Source organism: Lagenorhynchus albirostris, chromosome 2 (genome assembly GCF_949774975.1).
Source record: "Lagenorhynchus albirostris chromosome 2, mLagAlb1.1, whole genome shotgun sequence".
Lineage (NCBI taxonomy): Eukaryota > Metazoa > Chordata > Mammalia > Artiodactyla > Delphinidae > Lagenorhynchus > Lagenorhynchus albirostris.
In genome coordinates this window covers 158005841-158019174 of record NC_083096.1, presented here as the reverse complement: position 1 = coordinate 158019174, position 13334 = coordinate 158005841, and the positions used below count along the sequence as shown (strand labels likewise).

At 43.7% G+C, this 13334-nt stretch overlaps 1 protein-coding gene across 4 annotated transcripts in view; it reads right to left on the bottom strand.

The window, feature by feature from the left end:
• KIAA0319L (KIAA0319 like) overlaps window positions 1-13334 on the bottom strand; it is a 125597-nt gene that overhangs the window by 18868 nt on the left and 93395 nt on the right. For all 4 annotated transcript variants that reach the window (XM_060140572.1, XM_060140574.1, XM_060140575.1 and 1 more), the window contains exons 8-15: window positions 12808-12900; window positions 10613-10745; window positions 7336-7564; window positions 5358-5481; window positions 4523-4655; window positions 2623-2771; window positions 1052-1203; window positions 546-684 (exon numbers count right to left, since the gene is read on the bottom strand). In XM_060140572.1, coding sequence (XP_059996555.1) covers window positions 546-684; window positions 1052-1203; window positions 2623-2771; window positions 4523-4655; window positions 5358-5481; window positions 7336-7564; window positions 10613-10745; window positions 12808-12900 — 1152 coding nt within the window. The remainder of the gene's footprint in view (window positions 1-545; window positions 685-1051; window positions 1204-2622; window positions 2772-4522; window positions 4656-5357; window positions 5482-7335; window positions 7565-10612; window positions 10746-12807; window positions 12901-13334) is intronic.

Genomic DNA, 13334 nt, shown 5'->3' with positions numbered 1-13334 from the left:
AAACATGGTTCTATTTAAGAAAGAAATTTTATTTCTGCAAATCTTAAAAATGTAAAGGATGCCAGTTACTTTACCTTCCCTGGGGGTTGTCAGATAAAGCCTGAGGCTCAACTTACAAAAATAAATCATTTTCTGCAGCTGGGTGCTGATAAGACACCACGACTCAAGTTATTCCTGTGCTCAGATTCCCAAAGCACCCTGGGCCCTCTCTCATCAGTCACACGCAGAGGAGAAAGTGCTGGAGTAGGGGCCCAAAGGCCTGGCTCTGACACAACTGCTGTGTGAAGCTGAGCAAGCCCTGCCCTCTCTGAGTTTCTGTTTCTCCATCTGAGCTAAGTAGGGGGAGGTCCATATTTCTGCGTGGGTAGGAGAGGTCTTGTTGGAACAGAAAGTCTCTAAGGAGTTCTTAGCTTGGGGGGTTCTAGATTTTTTTAAAGCTGGATATGCCATCTGGCTCTGTCCATGCTGGGGGAAGGGTCTCAAGATCGAGGCCCTGCTAGGCTGATCCAGCAATTCCACCCCGACTCCTCAGTAAGTGAACTCACCAGGTTTCACCTCCACAGTGGTCCGGTCTGTGTCACTCTCACCCTTCGCATCAGTCACTTTCAGGTGAAATGCGTAGGTTCCCTCAACCAGGTTGGAAAGAAAGAGGACAGGGCGGTGGTCAGAGTGATTTAACACCTCCTGTGGGGTTGAACGACATGGCTATACGGCAGAACAAAACCACACTCCTTCCGTGGAGTCAGCTGTTGTGTCTGTCATAACGAAGTCCCCTCTGGGCTAGACGGCTTTGACTCGGGGCAGTTCCTGCTCTGTGATGGCACTACAGCCCACAGCAACCAGGATCAGGGAAAAGAATCACATTCTGTTCCACACTAGCTTGAGGGGTGACCCTAAGCACGTCATCTGACCTCCCTGGATTTCAGAGCACAATCCAGGTCTGACATAAGAGACCGCTTGGTTAAAACAGGTACTGGAGTGTTTAGCCCGGTCTCCTCTCCTCACCGCACCACCATGACCTGGGTAGCTCTCCAGCTGCTGGCACACTCACCCCTGCAGCTGGGCTCCCCTCGTCTCGAGTCCAGAGGTAACTGACTATTCCCTTGTCATCTGAGGACTTGGAGCCGTCCAGCTCTGCCGTGTCTGTGGGCAAGGTAATTACCACATTCCCAGTTATCTTGGCTATAGGTGGTTTGTTCATTTCTAAACAAAGAGAAACCATGGGAAAAAATGTAACATTCAGAAAAAGAAGAAATGCTTCTCGTGATGCTTATAAGGAAATTAAACTTCAAAATTATCTTAAATGGAGAACTGTTTTAAGTGCTTATCCATGCCCATGCCAGCAACTAACAGTGTAGAGCTAACGCCACCAGTGCCACAGGTCCTGAGGCTCCATTCCCACCCAGAGAAATGTTCCCCTGACACCAGTACAGTAGAGGGGACAAGTATAGTTTCCTCTTGCATTCTCATGAAGCAGCCTCCCGCAAAGGAATCCATTTCTCTGCTTGGGGAAATATGATGATTGGAAACGAAGGCCTAAAGTGGATTAAAGCCCTGAAGTTCAGGTTTCATCAGCTGATACCACAAATTATCTTCAAAATTTGGCTGAAAATGTTATTCTCTGAACATCTTTCTTGACTTTTTCCTTAGCACTTTAATAGAGAAAAAGAAGAGAGACCCTTTTCTTATTCTGGGCCCCACCTGCAGCTTTGTTTCCTCAGTGTGTGCTCTCTACTCACTGAGTTCAGTATACTGTGTTTGGGGATCCCCTGCATATCTGATAGTTTTTCCTACCATCAGCTTATAGACCTCTCCTAAGACCATCACTGATCACTGTGCCTGCAAACCAGAGCAAGGCCAATCCACTTTTGCTCAAGTTGGCCTCAGCGTGCAGACTCCTAGGATGAGCATGGGAAACTCCAGTGCAGGGTAGTCATTCTAAGGTCGAACAGCAGGTGTCACTGTAGCTAGCAGGAGAGTCACAGAAACCCCAGCAGCAGAGGCAAAATAAAAATGCAGGGCTTCCCTGGTGGCGCAGTGGTTAAGAATCCGCCTACCAATGCAGGGGACGTGGGTTCGAGCCCTGGTCCGAGAAGAGCTCACATGCCACAGAGCGACTAAACCCGTGCGCCACAACTACTGAGCCTGTGCTCTAGAGCCTGCGACCCAAAACTACTGAGCCCGAGTGCCACAACTACTGAAGCCCGCATGCCAAGAGCCTGTGCTCCGCAGCAAGAGAAGCCACAGCAGTGAGAAGCCCACGCACTGCAACGAAGAGTAGCCCCCGCTGGCCACAACTAGAGAAAGCCCGCACGCAGCAACGAAGACCCATGGCAGCCAAAAATAAATTAATTTATTTATTTTTAAAAAAATACAAAGGAAAAAAACCTTAATTCTCTCCCTATTCAACTGAGAAGGAAGGGAGGGAAAGCAAGAAGTTAAAATTCACCTTAAAAGTCGCTCACTCAAAGGCTGTTGTAGAAAAGCAACTAAGAGCTACCCTAACCTCTAACTTCCTTCCCTAGTTTGTCTCTAATCAGTTTCTGCAACCAAACAAGAGATGATGCATTCTTCAGTTATCTGGCCCAGAGGCTGCTGCACCAACCCAAGGCAGTGAGGTACCTTCTTTGACAATGACATTCACAGAGCTCTGGCTTTGCAGGTTCCTCTCATCCTTGACGGTCAAGGTGAACACGTAGGTTCCCACTTGCAGCCCAGTCACAGTGGCGACACTGCTGTTAGCATTCTCAAGCTGTACCCCGTCAGGTCCCCTGGACAAAGAGAGAAACCAGAGGGTGGAATTGTACCTGTCTACTGCTCTCCTGTCCCCGCAGGAGCAGACAATTATTGCCTCAGCCAAGACATGAACTACTGTTTCTCACACCTTGAGAGGGCATGTTTAAAAATATTCCATTTGGACAGAGTGTCATTTGGCCCCAAAATACATGCTACCTGCTGATCAGAAAATTCCATTCACCAGCTTTCAAACACATCTAGCCTTATCCTTTGTAAGAGCTTCTAGAACATTTAAACTCTTTGCTGCTCCAATAAAAGGAAGAAAGTGCTCTGAGCAGGTCTCTGATCAGAAGAATGATTTAAGAGTGATGTTTCTGAAAAGCATTTCTGGCCCAGTGGTTGGTTCAGTTCTTGCCCGAAAAGAAGCAAAATGCATTTCTTAGTCACATGCCAAACTCCCTCTTGCTGAAAAGTCAGGGAAAGGAAATGGGCCAAGGCTATAGAGGAACTCTCAGGGAAAAACCATCCTCTTCTTAGCAGTTCTACAGGCAAAACTCCCTCCAGCTCCTGGACAGGGGCCAGAGGAACCAGGATGCCCTGTATCTTTCCTTCTCCCCTGTGGCCTCACACTGCAGGTGAACGAGCTCTGAGCCAGCATGTAGGCACAACACTGCACATATACCAGACAGCCCTTCTGTTCAAGGGTCAAAATGCCTCAGAGCTTTCCTTAACACTGCAGGACAACCAGAGAAACCTGTAGACTCCCAGGTTTTGCTCTGTTTTGTTTTGCTGTTTAAATGTATAACCCTGACCCTAGCAGCCCCCCTTGAAACAGATTCTCCTCCAAGAAGCTATGCTAAGGATTATTTCTGCTGTAAACACTAATAAAACTCAACTAAAAGGTTTATCTGCTGTATCTTCAATAAACAGTTATAATTAAAACATGCTGGGTTGAGGAAAATTAGGTTCTCCAAAAGATAGAAACGAAAGCTACGGAAAATCATTTCTAGAATCCAACTCACTAATCGTAAGTCAAGTGCTTTTACAAGTCAACTTACAGCCCCTCCCCACCCATCTCTAACATCCTAGTCAAAAACAAAAGCAAAAACAAAAAACCCAGTCTGTCCTATGGTTGCTACCTTTGGAAACTGGGAATGCTTTTAACTCTTCCTTGGGATTGCTTCCTGTGGGATCCTGCATATAATCTGAGTTCCATTTGTTATGGTTTAAAGGAGCTGAAAGAAACTGTGAGAACCAGGAATGGTTCGATTAGGTAATTCCAATTTAATTAGTATTATTTTGGTTATTGCCTTTGGCCTCTGGCTAACATAAATGGTATATGGTATCTACAAGGAAACAATAACAGAGTAATGCTTTCATTTTGGAGATGAATTTTCAATTCCCCTTAAGAGCTGCTCTGTCCCATTCCCCCCGACAGCCTTACCCAGTTAATTTTGAGCAACAGTATTTTTCTGCTCCATTACCCCTTCCATTCTGCCTCTCAAGTGTAATTAAACTATGCATTTCAGCAAATGGATTGTACCTGTAAAAGCATCAGAACCACAAAGTACTACCTGGGGACAGCTAATGGTAAGCATTCTTTTTTTCCTTCTTACAAAAATTATATTTTTCTTAGAGTTGAAGTTTGGGATTGCAAACATTTCTTTCTCAGTAATCCCCCTTGGATAAGCTAATAAGAGAAAGTAAACTCTTAAAAGCAAATAAAGCCTTGCTCTTCAAAGGTCTGGAGCCCTTGCATACATAAGGATTTTGTGTCAATACTCACTGTGTTTTTTCCCAGAGATATGAGATAATTTTCTGATCATCTGAGCTTTTGCTGCCATCCAGGGTTGTGCTATCCATGGGAAGAGTCAGCTCTTTATCTGGACCTGCATCTGCCTGTGGAGGCTTGTTGTTTTCTAGAAGACAAGAGACTTGGGAGCTCAAAAGCAGGCAGTCCAGCTGGGAAAGGAGAGGAACCAATTGGGACATATGTTCTGGAAGCCTCAAGGACTCTGCCTCTCCACTCACAGAACTGTCAGATACTGTGTGAGGTAAGGGTATGGTCAGGGAGCTCGCATGAAGAATATAAGACTGAAACGTATAAAACAACTCTGAAAGAACATGGATTGAAGTATAATGCTATAGGAGATCAAATGAGAGGGTCTGAAAGATAAGGTAGGGCTTTCTTGAGGAAGTGGGCTTTAAGGTGGCCCTTAAAGCACATGGTGGGAGGAGTTCCCTGGTGGTCTAGTGGTTAGGATTCGGCGCTTTCACTGCTGTGGCTCAGGTTCAATCCCTGGTCGGGGAAGTGAGATCCTGCAAGCCGCAGCCAAAAATAAAATAGGACATGGTAAGATCTGGGCTGGCAGAGACTCTATCTGCTAGCTCCCCTTGAAGGCACAATAACTCGCCAAGAGCAAGGGCACAAGTGAGGCTGTGAAATACTCCTTCTCTCTAGCTATGAAGAAAGCACTAGGGGAATGGACAAGAGCAGCTGCCAGAGGCTTGGTGGATTGGTAACTCCCACTTCCACCCTCGTGGAACCCAAGCCCTCTTCTCCCCCCAAGGGTCAAGGGACCAGCCAACAGAAGAGCCTGCACCACAAGGTTAGAACTTACCAGGCTGCACAATAACAGTCACTTGAGCGGTGGCCTGCTGTCCTATTGTGTCAGTCACTGTGAGTTGGTAAGTATAGTCTCCTTCTTGCATGGCAGAGAGCTGCAGGGTCGGTGTTCTAACACCCTGGATATATAAATACAGACAAGTGGACTCCCGGAATCACATCATACAAGAAGTCCTACTCTGGTCTAAATGATTTACCCAGTTTTCTAAACCTAGGTTGGTAGTGGGCCATGACCTCCCAATTCAACATAATTACTGAATGCTCAATCAGACACTGTGGGACATCTTGTTAAAAGTTTCACCCTTCAAGGAAATAACCCTCTGACACAGCAACAGTTTCAAATAAAGTCAGAGCTCTCACAAGGTAGACGAGTACAGGAAAATGTGCAGAGATAATCAAGATCAATTTCTATAACCCAAGCAGAAAGAAAACCATTAACATATAGTAAAATAACACAATTTACAAAACAATGTTCTTCCTACTGAAGCTACACAGCGTGACCCTAACAAAGCTGCCTCGATAAAACATGGCAGCAACGACTCAAGATGCTTTGTAATGCTGTGTGTGCCCTTACAGGTCTGTACAGATTCTGCAGCAGTGGAGAAACCTAACCTAACACCTTGCAGACATTTTATTTGGCCTTAGGGTTCTTAAAAGTTGGAAAATTTCACATAGAAGTCTAGGCTTCTGTCTTGTCTTGAAAAGCTGGAGGACCTAGCAACACTGGGACGATACTCCAGCGTGGCAACAACCAGCCTGACTGGAGGGCTGCTGACCCCTTTGGTCAGGGCTTACGCCCTCTGGTTTGCCACAGTCCCCATCCAGTTTTCTTCATTTACTTACATTACCTACCTGGTGACAGATCTAGTCTCTTCTTAAATATCTCCAGAGAGAAGATGCTCACCATCTAGTCAGGCAATCTCCTCCAATTTGTAATAGAGCTCACTAAGATTTGCACCCTTCAGCAGAAACTAACACATTTTAAAGCAACTACACTCCAATAAAAATTATGGAAATATCTTGCTGCAAGTAGAAAAAGGCCTATGGCCCATTAACCAACTGAAAACTCAGAGAAAACCTCTGTTTGCCTCTGCCAGCAGTAAATCCTAAACACAGAATTGAGAGTTGAGAGCCGTCTTGAGCTTTAACTACTGTTTCCAAATGTTGCTGCTGCATAAATTTGTCATTATGTCATCCAGCCAGCTCCGAGCATGTCACCCGCCGGTGGCCGGAGACAAGGGGGGCTCGATACAAGGTGTTTCTAACATAGCAAGGGTTTGTGGGTTTTGTTTGTTTGTTTTGTTTGAGAAAAACGGAAAGGAAAATGCTGCAGCATCTGAAGCATTCAGATTGGACAACCTGCTTGAATTCTGATCAATGCTTCATTGTTAGCGTTTTGCACATGATTGCAATTTTTATGTCAAAAGAAGCCAAAACTTGCAATACTATTCTTAGCAGACAAAAAAATAAAAGAACTAAATGTAAAATGTATAAATATTTTTGACTTGAACATTTGGATGGCACTGGGTGCAAGTAGACCATTCATCCTTTGGACGGAATGTTTGGGAAAAAAGAGACTTTTGAAAAGGAGACGGTTGCTGTAAAGAGTCCATGGACGGGTTATGTAGTACTGTAACTCACGACTGTTAAAAATAAATCAATAAATTGTCCTGTGCTGTATAAAAAAAAAAAAAATTTGCACCCTTGTAGCTTCTAAAGAATTTTACTCCCTGAAATTATCCTAGAGCAGCTACCAGTCTTTTCCTCCAATACTAAACATTTAAGATAAAGTTTTTGCTAATGTGTTAACTAAAGGCCCCTTAATCTTTCTAGATTTTTTAAAAAATTCAAATGTTCTATTCACTAATCTGACTTTGGTTATTAAGATGGAGAAATATAAGCCTTGGATGGGTGACCCAGTCCAGCAGCTCTAATTCCCTGGGCAAGAAAAGACAGAAACTATTCCCTCCTACCTGCATCTCCATCACTTTCCCTTTGCTGTTTGGGCTGAGTGACCACTCATAGCTGGTGATGCCGTGATCATCAGTGCTCTGATTCCCAAAGAGGGTGATGGAGTTTTGGGGCAGGGTGATCACTTGGTTGGGGCCTGCATTGGCCACAGGGGGGTAATCCACAGCCTTGTTCACTGTCAGGCTTGCAGTGGTAGAGTTGGTAGCTCCATCAGAGTCTACTACAGTCAAGCTATCAGGAAAGAGAGAGGAATGCAATCAGGGATGGTCTTAAAGAAAGAGGAATAAACATGGAAGAACTGAAAATCAAGGCTAAAAAATACCAATGTGGCAGGATTACCAATCGGTAACCAATTCTAACACATTCTTTTTGGAAAGTTAGAATAATACTAGAAGCTAACACCGACTGAGGGTTTACTGTGTGCCAGGCACTGTTCTAAGCACTTTGTATCTCATTCAATCCTCACAACAGCTCTATAAAGTACTATCCCCATTTTACTCCTTATACATATGAGGCGACCGAGGCAAAAAGAGGTAAAGTAACTTGCCCAAGCTTGAAAGCTTGAAAACAGTGGAGTCAGGATCTAAATCTAGATAGTATATCTCCAGCACCATTTCACTCTGCTGCCTGCAAGTGTCTGTGGCTGGGACCTTTATAAGCATTGTCTGATCTGGCCCTCACAACAATCATATAGAATAGGTAACATCAACCTCACTATTATAGAAGCCTTAGAGAGGTAAGAAACCTGCCCAGAGCTAAATAGTGAGCCAACATGCAAGCCCAGTTCTCTGACTCCAAAGCCCAGAACCAAGTCTTAAGAAGCAATAATCCCTGGCCACTATTCCTATGGGGTTCAAAGACGCTACACTAAATAAAGCAAGCTCTGACTGCAGCAGGCTCTCCTCCCATCATCCTGTTTTGGCTGTGTACACAGCACAAGAATGGACTTCCTGGGCAGACAGCCTCTAGGATGGACCAGGGGGGCTAGCTCCAGTAAGATAGAAGCCTGAGATGGAAATGAATTCTCCTACGCAAGCGTCCCACAGTTTGTGCCAGTGTGAAAGAGAATTTGCAAGAGAAAAAAAAATGTTCATTTGTAAGAGCAGGCTTCTACCTAAATGATGCCTTCCAGCTGAACAGCCTAAAGCTTCTCTTGCCACCTCAAAATGTGAGCATAAGCAAGCAAGGAGGTTTGGGCTGCTTCCATTTTGCTGACAGAAAGAGGAAAAGCATATAAAAGACATGTCGTTTGTTTAAATCTCACAACCAGCCGCAGAAAGAGCCAGACATCTGTGGGGTTTTTAACCCACAATCTCACTTTTTACCTATGATCTTAAGGGGACTTCTGATATTACAGCTTTTAGAAAAAGAACACAAAAACATCAGACACACAGACATGTGCAAATCAGCAAACATCTGAAAAAGAAAAATCCACAGAAGTTTTCCTCTCTTTCCAGTTTCTCTGTTTTCAGTTTTTTTTTTTTTTAAACATGTCTTATTTGTCTCCTATTTCAGAACAAAAGCAAGTTATAGACAGACTGCAAAATGGCAGCTGCCCATTACGCTGACTTTCACCTCAGACAGTCCCTGGTTTGCACACAAAAGTTCTGGAACCAAACAGCAGCTGACCACAGGGCTGGGGAAAGAGGCCACTGCTGTGTAAAAGCAGGGGAGAGGAAAAGGTAAGTGCAATCAAACAGACTGGACCTTAATGCTAATCAAACCCAATCCCATCATTTCATGGACTGAGGCTTAGAAAAAAAGAACTGCACCCAATATCCCATTCACCCAAAACACTCTAGGTTAACATTGTGGTTAAAAGCTCAGACTCTGGAATCAGACAACCTGTGTGACCTTGGGCAAGTTACTTAACCTCTCTGTGACAATATTTCCTAATCTGTAAAATAAGAGCCATTATAATACCAGGTACAAGGGTTAAATGAGCTACTGCGTGCAAAGAGCTCAGAACAGTACTTAACACAGAAAATGTTCAAGAAGCAGTAGCTATTATTGTTACTATTTCAAAAAGGATGAACATCGCCCAGGCTAAATTCCATAAATGTTAAAATTCCTATATTAGAAATCCAAGGCGAAAACCAACTCACATTTCCATTTTAACTCAGTGAGAAGGCTCCTACCTTGTTGTAATAGCAGCTACCCTTCATTCACTTGAAGTCTTGAGTCAGTGAAAGTGCTGCTAAGTCAGAACTTGTATATTTATTTGTATGGTAGGTGCTGTGCTAGGACATTCCTTGCTGCGTCTCTGGTGGTGTCTAAAACGTGGTTAATCTCAGATCCAGTGGGGAAGACAGATACCCATGAACAAGCCGTTGCACCATGGCAGGCACCACACAGAGGCACTGAGTGCAACAGGGAAAGAGGAGGGACATACCCTCTCCTCTCTGGAGGGATCTCAGAGAGCCTCACAGAAAACTGAGGAGGTTCTTAAAGATAGGCGGAGTCCCAACAGATTGAGAAGGGCATTCAAGGAAGCATAAACAAAATACATATAGGCCAAGTCAAGGAGCAGAGTAGAATGAGTCCTGACTTGGGGATTAGAAAATCTGCATTTCAGCTCTAGCTGTGTGACCTCAGAGAAGTTAGTAAATACACCAAGCCTCATTTTTCTCAGATGTAAAATGAGGATGGTATAGTGTACATATGGTGTTTGCGTGACACTCACGTACGAGTGCTTCATAGCCTACAGTGAATAATGCAAATATAAGGAGGATTACTCTAGGGTCAGCCTCACACTCATTAATCACAGTCTAGTATATCAACACTAGTTCCCAAAAGAACTATCTTTGAATCAAATTCTCTGAAAAGCCCCAACAGAGAAAGATGCTACAAATCATATTCAAATAAATCACTAAGTCAAAATAAAGATTTTGATATATCCTAAGTTGAGGAAGCATTTCCCAAAGGGGAGAGATGAGAGTAGATTCCTTCTAGATTTTTCCTGAGAAAAGGCAAAGGAAGATGGGCCCTTTCACTTAATGACAGAAATTCTAAAAAAAGGTTTGGATATATGCCAAATAAGGCTCTGAGAAGGATTAGCTGTGTGGATCCTGATCTATTATGCAAGAACCTTTGCCCTAAAAAGTTATCACTATTGTGACCACAGTTACAACATGGCTCAAAGAACCAGTGGAACCAAAGGCTATATTATCAGCCAACTCTACAGGGAATTTGATATCTGTCAGAGTGACTCCTATAAGAATGTAAAACCCATAAGGGGAAAAAAATGGCCTATGGTAAACTTGAAGGATCCAAATTTACCTGAAAGTGTAGTTCCCAGGGACGAGCTTACTTAGTTTTAATATGGCCGTATCTTCAGAAATCTTCTCTTCTCTCAGAGGTCCCTTAAGTTCTTCCCAATGGTACTGGACGATCTTATCATCATCCGTGCTTTCTTGACCATAAAGAAATATCAGTTACAGCATGAGAGCACTGGGTCTTAGCACTTATCCAGTTTATACAAACCAGGGCAACTACCCAGAGATTTGAGGCTAGGAAAACTTCATGAAATTACAGACTATCTCCCCAGAGTGTTTCTTCCCTCGGATTATTGGGTCATTCTGCCTCTCTATGAATATTCCACTGCGTAGTTTTCCAAGGACTCCAACACAGGCAACCTCTGGTTAAAACGCTACTGTATTAAGTATATGTATAAAAAAAGGAGAATCAAAAGGTCTTAAACACATGAAAAGATATTCAACCTCACTTAAAAAAGAAATGCAAATTTAAATTACACTTGAGATAGCATTTTTTAACCTCTCAAACTGGTAAACACCAAAGTTTCACAACACATTATGTGGGTAAAAAGTGTGGGGAAAGAGGCCCCCTCATAAGTCATGGTGGAAGCATAAATTGATACAACCTCTATAAGGAGCAATTTGGGAAAATTTATCTTTGTCCCTGCAATTCCTCGTCTAAGAATTTAATCCTTCAGATCTACTTGCACTTGTGTTGTGTATCTGTAGGACATTTAATATTTGTGTTAAATGTGATGGTTACAAGATTATTCACGATAATGTTATTTGTAATAGCAAGTCAAAAATAATCTAAATGGTCATCAATAGAGGTTGAAAACAAGTACATATTCATACAATGAAATCATATATTCATATCATGGAAGGTTATGTAATCATTAAAGGAAAAAAAGAATGAAGAAGTATTGCACGTATTAATTCAGAAAAATTCTCCAACATATAGAAACAAGCACTGTATGTAACAGTGCACGTAATGTGTTGTCATAAGGACTGTATATGTATTTTCTTAAATACGCATCAAATATCTCTGGAAAGATACATAAGATAATACCATTGGTTGCCTGGAGGAAAACTGGACAGTTGGGAGACCGGGAGGGTAGTGATTCTTTTCACTGTGTACCTTTACATATTATTCAACTTTGATCGAATCAAAAATATAAAATAAAATGGTACTAAGTGAACCCTTTCTGCCATTCTCACAAGTGTTTCTTCCTATTCTGCCTCTTCCTCTTGGCCTGCTACTCTTCTGTCCTCCTCTTCTGGCCAGAATCACCTACATGAAAGGTTTAACCCGCTAGAGATCCCTCTGCTAAAGCAGCAGCTGCCTCTGCCACAAGCCCCTGTTGTGCCAAGACACTCAGGGGTGACAGGGCCTTAACGGGCCTCCAGAGAGACCAAGCCAATGCTGGAGGGCGACAGGCCCGAAACCTCTTGCACACACAGAGCCAAGGCCCAGAAATCGTCTCGTGTCACCCATCAGGTGACACTCCTCTGAAGGGTGACATGTTAACAATGGGCCCAGGCAGGGGTGTGTGCTCCATTCTGTGAGTCTCTCCAGGAGAAGGCTAACGAGAATCTTGCTAGGCAGTGATAGCTGAGTGAGAGCTCTTTGTCAAGACTCTCAGTTACTTATCTTGTCATGATAGGAAGGAGCTTTGTTTCCATAGCTAAGGATGGCAACTCCAGGCAAGCGAATTTGAAAACCAGCAAGTTTCAACTAAAATAATGCTAAACACATGAACAATCCTACTTTCTTACCATCTCAGAGCAGAACTATTACTGCAGACAGGCCACACGGGGATTTTTTTTTTTTTTTTTTTTTTGTGGTACGCGGGCCTCTCACTGCTGTGGCCTCTCCCGTTGCGGAGCACAGGCTCCGGACACGCAGGCTCAGTGGCCATAGTTCGTGGGCCTAGCCGCTCCGCGGCATACGGGATCTTCCCAGACCGGGGCACGAACCCGTGTCCCCTGCATCGGCAGGCGGACACTCAACCACTGCGCCACCAGGGAAGCCCCACATGGGGATTTTAAACAGGGCCTGTCTGGTTTTTACTTCCTAATCAATTGCTTCAGATGGTTGGTCTTCACCTAACACGGCCAACAGGACTGGCCTAAACAGTATGCAGACATAGTTGGCCCCAAACCTTCTACCAGTACACAGTGAAGGCTCTTCTAAAACATCATGCCTAGACAAGTACTCACGGCTGCCATCAATGACTGTAGAAGTGGTTGGCAGAGAGATCTCCTGGAACTGTGGTGACACAATGGCAACAGGAGGCCGATTCTTACGGGGCTCTGCAAGAACATGACCCACAAGAAATTGGAAGAGGGTCTTTATAAATTATAGGAGAAGCAGGCCATATCTGGGTGGAGCATAAGTCATTTTCCATTACATAAGTGAGAGCTGAGCATCACCAAATGGTAAAGTCACAGATCAGGCTGCCATTCTAACCTAAGACACCTGGGAGTGTTAAAGCCTCTTCTAAACCTGACGACTGCTAAGGCCATGCCCTGCGCATTCTTTCAATTTCTTTCAATGCTCATGTCCTATCTACTACATCAGAAGTACTACAGCAGCAACTTCCTGCTTTCAAGCAAGCTGAGTAGAGGTGGACAACAAACAAGCTTTGTGAACTAGGAATTGCCCAATACGTAAATATATTACAAAAAAAGAATGAGAATTTAAAACCCCTAACATCAAATCTCCATCTCCTTGGGAATCCTGCAGA